The following is a 10,106-nucleotide window of genomic DNA, read 5'->3' on the forward strand; positions in this document are numbered from 1 at the left end:
TACAGGGCCTGGAAGTTTGTTTTTTTTTTTGTTTTTTTTTCATTATTGTACTTTGCCGTTTTTCGTACTCTTATGCGGTCTCATGTGCATAACGCCCCAAGCCTCTGATTGGCCGCCCGGTGGGCCAATCAAACAGGGCTTTCTTATTTTCGTTTTCCCAGCGTTCCTAATTCTTGGCGCCATCGTGTTCTTCGTCCCGTTATGAACATCTTTTTTGTTCCTTAACCTATTCTTTGTTTATCCGCTATCAACCCCTTGTGGTACGTCTTTTGTTGTTTTAAGACATGTTATGTTTATTGTGCGACCTGGTGCGCCAATACAAAAAGATTACCCTTATCCGTGCCATCAGCAAGTTAAGTCAATAGATTTACACGTGGAACTGGCGCGAATAGAAGTCATTTCGGCTCCCTGTACGTTTACCCCATCTACTGTTTCCACCCCTGTTAGGCCTAACGTTTGTGCGGACTTCTATTGCCGTCGCAAACGTTCTTACCCCAACTACCCCGTGTGTTCACCACAAAGGGTAGTTGACTCCCCACCTGCTACCCCGGCCACCTCGTGCGTCACCTTGTGGACACGAGGCCTGTGCCCCCCCAAGCCTGCCCCCGAGCGCGACCCCAGCCCGGTAAGGCAGAGCCCAAACCTTCGACACCAGCACCCAGGACACCCCGGCCCGCTTTTTCCACCCACCCCCATCCCAGACCGACGAACGTCCGGGGCTCCCAGCCCTTTTCAGGGCTCTTGCGTGGAAAGGACCAGTCGGTCACCCAGCGTGCAGGGCGCCGGCCCAACTGCTGATACGTCGTCACAGCAAGTCGAAGTCGATTTCGACCTAGTGACGTCACGGTCGAACCTTCCTGCTGCAAGGTCGACCTTTGAAGGAGGATTAACGTCGAAACTCACCGTTCCGCTTGAACGAGTTTCGACCATGGCCAAGGCGTGGAATGTCGTTGCAAGCCGCAACCTTCCACCTTTCAGTCGGGAGACTGAAGTACTAGCCAAGCTTCCTGCCCGGAAGACTCGACAGTTCATTTATGAACTGTTGAAAAAGGTCAACTTTCCGGCGCAGGAGCTCGAAGGCATCGTCGAGCGCCGTGGAGGGCTCACGGACTTCACGTGCCGCACCAAGGAGGGTGCGCGCACGCTGCAAAGGAAACTCGGGTCGCACCCCAACGTGGAGTATGCAAAACTCTACGACTCGGAGTGGACCCGGGTTTGGGTGAAGGAGGTTCCACCCAGGTACTCCAACGAGGAAATCCGTGCATACATCGAACGTAAGCACGGAGAGGTCAAGAAGCACGAGAAGGTCAAGGATCGTTGGGGCCTGTACGATGGCAAACGAACCTTCGACACAAAAACGGTTGACCTCAAGGAAAGCCCAATTGGTCCGAAAATCAGACTGGGTGGTTTGGCCTTTGTCATTGAATATGACAACCAACCACCGCAGTGCTTCGTATGTCGCCAGTTTGGGCACATGCGTGACGAGTGCGAGGCACTCAAAAGCCGGGAAAACACCCCCGAAAACTCGGTAGAGGAAGCGGTCGAGGGCCCGCCTCTACCTTCGGCTACCTCCACCCCGGTGCGGGCGGAGAAGAACGACGGTTTTCAGGTGGTCCAGGGGCGCCGAAACCGAAAGAAAAGCGGCAACGCGAATGCCAACCCCCTGAAGTCCAGCGCCACCGAGACAGGCACCCTGGTTGCACAGGCACTGGAGCCTCTAACAACAGAGGCCAACAAGGAACTTCAGCATCCGGAGGGCGGCACCTCGGGTGCCCCCGACAATGGGAAACTTCAGTATCCGGAGGACGGCACCTCGGGTGCCTCCGACAATGGGAAACTTCAGAATCCGGAGGGCGTCACCTCGGGTGACCCCGACAAAGGAATGGATCTTCAGTATCCGGAGGGCGACACCTCGGGTGCCCCCGACAAAGGAAAGGATCTTCAGTATCCGGAGGGCGGCACCTCGGGTGCCCCCGCCCCTCCTGGCCCAAGGCCACAACGAAACCCGCCGCGGAAACCAAAGAAGAGCGCGGGAGGCACTTCGGGTGCCGCAGCCAAGAAACCCGGGGCGACAAAGAAGCAAACCCCGCGGAAATCTGGGCCCACACCTGATCCTGAGGGTGGTACCTCGGGTGCCCCCGACCCTACCGGCGGGAAAACAGGGCCCAGTTCCCCGCCAACACAGGATCCGAACTTGGATTTACTGGACAAAGATTTGGATTTATTGGCCCACCCGGCTGAAGACAAAGAAGTGGATTTATTGGCCGACCCGGCCGAAGAGAAGGAAATCCAACTGAAAGAGGGAATCCTCGAAGACCTTTTGGAAGCTGCAAGAGACCTCTCTGACTCCAGCGGAGAGGACAAGGTACCGGTACTTAATAAGCGTGATAGGTCGTCGTCGAACTCTGGCGATGACCGAAAGCGGGCCTGTTTTGAAAATTTTCACAATATCGTTTCGTGTGAGTGCGGGCAGGACACGCTTCTATCTAAAGAGGGAGAAGCCATAACTTGCCCGGGTTGTAAAAAGTGCTACATTAAATGCTCGTGTGGCCATGCTCATCCGTTAGGGGATGGGCAAGGTAGCCAATGCTCTGAGTGTAAAACGTTTTTCCCCATGCACGCTCTTAACTATACCGTTTAGGGACTAGAAGCGTTTTTTTTGATACACCGTTGTAACACGCCAATATCAATAGTCATGGCGAATTTCCTAAAAATAGCCACATTCAACGTCGGGGGGATGGCCGATCCAGCTAAGCGATCCGCTGTATTGTCATCCCTCCGGTCGTTAGACGCCCACATCATTCTCCTCCAGGAGACGCATAGTTCTCCTGTGACGGAGGGTGGGTGGTGCGTCGAATGGGAGCCGAATAAAGCGATTTTTTGGTCTTCTCTTTCGGGGGCCCGATCGGAGAACGGAGTCGGGATCTTGCTAAAGCATAACGCCCTTAGCTTTGTTTCTCACTCTGGGGATGGGAACGGTAGAATTTTGGCTGCCGACATTAGACTTTACCATTCAATCATACACGTCGTAAACGTGTATGCCCCTAACCGTACCGAAAGCACTCCCTTAAGGAATGCTTTCTTCGACTCCCTTTATACCTACACCTACTCGAGGCATCCCACTCTCTTGGCCGGTGATTTCAACGGTGTGCAGGACCCGATACTTGAGCGTTTCCCCCCCTTACGTGGTAGTAACGAAAAGTTGTCAGGTCTTATCGCCCTTGTTGAGAACCTCCAGTTGTCGGATTCCTTCCGAAAGCTGTACGGCAACCGTATTTTTTACACACGTAGACAACATAACACTCAATCACGTCTAGACAGATTTTACATTTCATCTCATGTGCACCCCATTTCGGAATTTGGCACACAAAATTCACTTTCAGACCACGACATCATAACACTACAGATTCGGACAGAGCCTCAGCCCCCTAGGGGGAAGGGGATCTGGAAGAATAACACTAGCACTTACACAACAGACGCCTTCCAGGAGGAACTTGAACGCAGGTGGGCCTTGTGGCGAACGCTACAGGTCCCCTGCTTCAAGGATAAATTCTCTTGGTGGCTCGACATGAAACACCGCATTAAATTAATGAACATAGCACACTCACAACAGAACAGACAACAGGCAAACACGGAAGCCAAACAACTTGAGGAAAGGGTTACGGCTATTTGGGGGCAATTGGCAAGGGACCCTACCCTCCTCCCCGAATACCTCTCTTTAAAACGCCTTTCGGCCAACACCCAGCGACAATCTGCTCGCGCCAAAATTTTAAAATCCCAAGCTTCCTGTTTTGACCGCGGTGATCGGGGTACCAAGGAGTTCTTTCAGCGTTTCACTGAACATAGATCTAATACTGGTATTGTTAAACTGTGTGATGATTCCGGTCGCCACACGGAAAACACTAACGAGATGCTTAACATCGCCCACACCTTTTACAGTAAACTTTACACGAAACGCCCTACATGTACAGCAGCTCAGCAGCACTTCCTGCAACACGTCACCCCTAAACTTGACTCGAATGATGATACACTAGGTAAGCCCATAACGGCTGAGGAAGTGCTGAACACAATTATGCAAATGTCGTTGGGGAAATCCCCTGGACCCGATGGCGTCAGCGTCGAGTTCTACCGCTCGTGCTGGCGTATCATTGGCCAGGATTTAACTGACGTCATTAATACGATACACTCGTCGGGAACCGTCCCGGACGAGATGAAACGTGGCACAGTTACTCTAATCCATAAGAAAAACGACACAACACTGCTGAAGAACTACCGCCCGATCTCGTTGCTTAACACTGACCTTAAAATCTACACCAAGATTCTGGCAAATCGCATGCGCGCGCTCCTGGACAAGGTCTTGCACCCCCAACAATTTGCTGCGCCCGCCCGTCGAATTGCCGACGCCACTGTTTTGCTGAGAGATCTCTATTGTGATGCGATAGAGCGGGGCACAGATGCTTTCATTATTTCGCTCGACTTCGAGAAGGCTTTTGATTCAGTTGACCATGAATGGCTTTATTCGGTTATGACTAAAATGTGTTTCCCTGAACACTTTGTAAAACTAGTTCAGTCACTTAACACAAACGCGCAGTCGAATGTTCTAGTTAATGGACACCAAAGCCCGCTGTTCACTGTGGGTAGAGGAGTGAGGCAAGGGGACCCCCTGAGTCTCTTCCTCTACCTAATCGCCGCAACCCCTTTCTCACTAGCCCTTATGGCAGACACAAGCGTCCGTGGCATCGACGTACCTGGGAGACACGTGATCAAGTGCCCCAGTTACGCCGATGACACAACCCTCACCCTGACGCATCCCTACTCTGTTACACGTGCATTCCAGCATCTCGAACTCCTTTACTCGGCCTCTGGACTAGCACTTAATGTGTCGAAATCCAAAGGCCTCTTTACCAAGCCAAATCCCCCATTGGCTTCTTTACCACCTCTTGAGTGGACGTCATCCCACATCAGTCTCTTAGGGACCGTTATCGGCAATGCCGGTAGCGTAACCGAGAGCTGGCGTGCCCACTATCGCACATTCCGTTCCTCTATGACTTACCACACTCGGTACATACTCACCTGGAATGCCAAATCATTAATCTCTAAATCCAAACTTTTACCCCTACTCACTTACCAGGCCTCGACATACCCTATCCCCCACTCCCTTAGGCGAAGGGTGAATAGCGCGTGCGAGGTGTTTATGACGAACAACACGAAACTGATCATACCCATTGACACTCTGGCACTCCCTTTTGACAGAGGAGGCTATAACGTGGCGAACTGTCCACTTTACTGCGATCTTTTCTTTATGCAGCCTATATTTTCCTACTGTAGACATAGATTGAACGACACCCCAACCTCCCCCGGTATGGCCATGGTCGAGTATAACATCGGACTACAGCTCTCCCACCGGTTTGATCTGCGCTTGCGCAACAACCATCCCCATGCTGTTAGTCCTTCACCTTTCTATAGTAAAACCCTATCTCTTATTGAAAAATATAATTTAACCTTTGACCAACTCGTCCGTGGATCCATCCGTACCCTTTATCGGTTAATAACCTGTTCCCAAACGAATATCCCTGGCGCGGGCGGCTCTCAAGCGTCCCACGACCGTCGCTGGGGCAATGTTCACCACCCTATCCTCACCAACGCAATGAAGTCGTTCAACTACAGAACTATTTGGGATGTACTACCCGTATCATCCAAATTTTTTCAATTTTCTCTTGACCCAACCACGTTGTGCCAATTCTGTGGGAGGAGCCCAGAGACCTCCACTCACATATTCACCTCGTGTCCCGTACTCTCCCCGGTACGGGACTACATACAACGCCTTACAAACCGTATTACACACACTGACACCACGCTCTGCGGAGACATGATCATAAAACTTATCATTCCACCCAACATTGAAATATTTACAGAGCACCTAGTATACATCTTTACACTCACCCGGCACCACATCTGGAAAGCCAGAAACCGCATAAAATACGAAGACAGAAAAATTTTACCTCATCACATAATTTCTACCATTAAAAAAGCTATTGCACATCGACTTGCAGTCGAAAACAATAGGGTTGACACAACACATAAGGATATTATTCAAGACCTCAGGGATTTGACGGTGTAGCAGACTAACGCTTCTAGGGACGTCTCCGGTTGTCACATAAAAATCCGATCTCAACCAACCGTAGGAACTAATTTGCATAAATTCCAATTTCGACGACCTGCTTAATTTTGTTTCGCCATTTTGTTTGTTTCTCACGCACAGCCAAATTTTTTACACTAATTCCTTTTTTCCGTTACTGTATTGCCTTTTTTTTTCTATTCACCCTGCAACTCGTAAAGACAACCGAGAGCGTCATAGATTAACATCAAACATCCCCAGTTACTCTTTTTTCATTGACCCTGTTTTGAAAAATTTTGTTTCCATTTACCGTATTTATTTGCTGCAGGCCCGCAGCGCTTCCACCGAGTACTTGAACAGTGTGCATATATGCACGCCACAAACGACTAGTGGCGAAACCATGGTGACTTGTGCGCCATGCGTATTATTCAATTAGGCAGCGGTGTCCGGACCGCGTCGAAACGATTTTCGCTTTCGAGAAACCCCGATATGGAGTTCTCAGTTTCATAAAATACGATACTTTTGCATGAATTTGCTTTCTACTTCTCTCTTTTCGCATCCTCCCAGGGTCAAGCATATCCACCAATTGTGGGGAGCGACGACCCTGACTTTGTATTTTCCATTTCTTAACAGTATAGTTTCTTTTGTTTCCCCCTCCCGATAATTCCCACGAGTAAAAGCCCACAATTTTGAACCGTTGCCCACTACCATTGAATAGTCTAGTGGTAACGGCGTAAGTCCCGTAATAAACAGATCACGGGTTCTAATCCTGATCTTCCCCCTAAAATTAATGTTTGAGATCGGTAGTGTATGCAATGCTCCTTTCTACCTTCCCTCTTCGCCCTTCTCCCAGGGTCAATGCATACCCGTCGTCGGCGGGGAGCGAAGACCCTGTCTTTTTGCCTTACAATTCTCAACCGTTTTTGTTTTCTTGCGTGCTTCACGTGACCCTTGTTTGTTTCGCTCTCTATTTTCTCGTGCGTGTCTCTTGTACTACGATTTTTATGTCGTGTACCGGTGACGTCATTTTTTTTTGTTTTTTATATTCGTGCGTGCGTGTTTTATTTTTCGCTATTCGTACTACGATTTCTATGTCGGGTACTCGTGACGTCTTTACCTTTTTCTTTTCACTTCGCGCCGCTTCTCGCAGGGCCCAAGCATATCCGCCAAGGCGGGGAGTAATGGCCCTGGCTTTCTTCTTCTCTTATTGACCAACCCCGAGGGGTAACGGCACCGCGTTGTCAGGCGTGACGTGCCCGAAATTCATCGGCCTGATGATTTCGTTGTTTGTTTTTATTATCGCATTGAGTTTTTCGTATCGCTTCGTTTATTGGCGTTACAATAAACAAAAGATGCCACTTAATCATCAAAGCAAATAGGTTCCCGGGTGCTTCGGGCCGTTTGTTTCTTTGTTTATTTATTATATGTCATGTTGTTGGGCCTTAAACAACGTCGAAGGGGGCGCCAACGAGGCTCCCCGTGGTGCAGTAGCTGAACTACAGCGCACAGCTGCGCGGGCTGGACGGCTAATTAGCATACGTAATTACGTCATCAGCAGACACGCCGGAGCCGACCCGGCAATTAACGGCTGGCTGCACACACCTGCGTACCTGAACTGGCCATGTAAAAGTCGCAATTAAAGCGCATGAGCGTAAGGAAAACCTGCCGACGGGCTGCAGCAGCTCGGCAATTCAGCAGTTTTCGCTGCTTTTGCCCCGTACTTTACCATACTGGCCACGATGGAAGCGACCCCGATAGTTTTCGATCCTTTTCTTGCCTTCTTACACCAAGTAACTCACGTGGTAGCGCAAATCCAAGCTTGTACGGGCGGTTGGTAACCGCCTGTTACCTCAAAACGGCATTCTATTTGCATAAGGTAAGCATCCGGCACGATGACCGGTTGCCCCTTGTGAGCGGAGGCAAACAGCGACTCAAGCCAATAGGTTTGAAAGCGGATCTTGCCCGGCTTTAGAAGCTTTGTCGGCTCCCCGTAAACAGAAGTTGGCTCCGAAACTAAGTTGGCTCCGGAACGTATACCTATTACTCCTTCCCGTTTGCACCCACCCTTGCCTCCCTTTCCTTCCCGCAGCCGCCCGTTGGGCCTTTGTTAGGGCCACCAACGCCAGGGGCGCTTTTAGAGAATTGGCTGCAACCACCCCACCCACCTTCCTTGCGTGCTCGCACCACAAAAGGAAGTTATCTACCTTTCCCCAACCGACAACCGCGCCCTAGTGGTCGATTGTCTGGTTTTCCTCACTCCCTTCCGTACGTCCCTAAGACGTGCGGAAACCCCTCCTCCCCACGACCGTCCCTAGTTCGTTCAAGCCCGGCCCTTTTCAGGGCCCTCGCGTGGTAGAGCTAAACGGCCCTGTCCCTACGCTCCTGGAAGCAAAATTGCGTTGAATCTGCATATTCAACGACAAAGGACAGTTTCGACGTGGTACGTCACAAACTGAGAGCCTTGCTAACATCAGCTATTTGCATAAATTGACGACAACGGTCAATTTCGACGCGGTACGTCACAAACTGAGAGCCTTGCTGACATCAGCTATTTGCATAAATTGACGACAACGGTCAATTTCGACGTGGTACGTCACAAACTGAGAGCCTTGCTAACACCAGCTAATTTGCATAAATTGACGACAACGGTCAATTTCGACGTGGTACGTCATAAGTCGAGATCATCTCGACCATGACGACAGCAAAAGCTTCCGTTCCCATGGCGTGGAACAAAGTTGTCCACCGAGGCCTCCCGCGGGGAGCTCCTGCTTTCAGTAGGGAGACCGAGGTCTTGGCTAAGTTGCCAACTAAAAAATCGAGGCACTTCATTTATGAAATGCTTGCGAAAATTCATTTTCCCATCCGCAACCTGGAGGGAATAGTTGAACGACGCGGGGGTCTGACAGATTTCACATGCAGAACCCGCGAGATGGCTATAGAGCTTGCAGGAAAGCTGAAGACGTTGCGAGCTGTCGAGTTCGCCAGATTGCACGATCTTGAGTGGACCACAGTATTGGTCAAGGAGATACCGCCGCGTTTCTCCGTCGAGGAGGTACGAGGGTACCTCGCCTCTAGACATGCTACTGTCAAGAAGGCAGAAAAGCTAAAGGACCGTTGGGGGGTCCAAGATGGCAAACGAGGTTTTGACCTCAAGACGGCCGAGTTGAGAGAGAATCCAATCGGCCCGAGAATACGAATTGGGGGTTTCTCCTTCTACGTGGAGTATGAAGGACAACCTCCACAATGCTTTGTATGCAGGAAATTTGGGCACATGCGAGACGCTTGTGACATATTTCAGAGCCGGGACGAAAATTTTCCAACACTAGGAGAAAATCGTACACGGAGAGGCGGGCCTCAAATGACCTCCACTCCCATCCAGGATCCGAAGGTTACGACCCCTCCTTCAAATGCCGCAGAAGTTGCAGCGAGTAGTGCCCCCCCAACTGATGTTATCACAGAGGGTCCTGTTGACCCCCAAGATGGCCCCACAGGTACAGACGTAAATATTGACGGCATTTTAGAGGTCGATATCCCCGTCGAAGAGCACCAGAATCCCGAGGGCCGCGTCTCGGACGCCCCCGCAAACATCGACGACGTTATAGAGGTGACCAACCCCGCAGAAGTGCAGGAGAATCCAGAGGGCCGCGTCTCGGACGCCCCCGCAAAGACCGACGAAGTCATAGAGGTGACCACCCCCGCAGATGTACAGGAGAATCCAGAGGGCCGCGTCTCGGACGCCCCCGCAAAGACCGACGGAGACATCGAAGCGACCACCCCCGCAGAAGTACAGGAGAATCCTGAGGGCCGCGTCTCGGACGCCCCCGCAAAGACCGACGGAGACATAGAGGTGACCACTCCCGCAGAAGACAAGGAGTATCCTGAGGGCTGCGCCTCGGGCGCCCCCGCAAAGACCGACGGCGGTACTGGGTCTACCATTTCCGCAGAAGATAAGGAGTATCCTGAGGGCTGCGCCACGGGCGCCCCCGCT

General features: G+C 51.1%; 1 protein-coding gene across 1 annotated transcript; it reads left to right on the forward strand.

The window, feature by feature from the left end:
- The first annotated feature begins 336 nt into the window (after positions 1-336).
- Positions 337-2,641, forward strand: LOC145207081 (uncharacterized). Its single transcript, XM_080078573.1, has one exon. It carries the CDS (start codon positions 929-931, stop codon positions 2,639-2,641), a length of 1,713 nt encoding a protein of 570 aa, XP_079934699.1. The 5' UTR covers positions 337-928.
- The last annotated feature ends 7,465 nt before the right edge of the window (positions 2,642-10,106 follow it).

The sequence above is a fragment of the Phallusia mammillata genome, unplaced genomic scaffold (genome assembly GCF_965637545.1).
Source record: "Phallusia mammillata unplaced genomic scaffold, kaPhaMamm4.hap1.1 HAP1_SCAFFOLD_76, whole genome shotgun sequence".
Lineage (NCBI taxonomy): Eukaryota > Metazoa > Chordata > Ascidiacea > Phlebobranchia > Ascidiidae > Phallusia > Phallusia mammillata.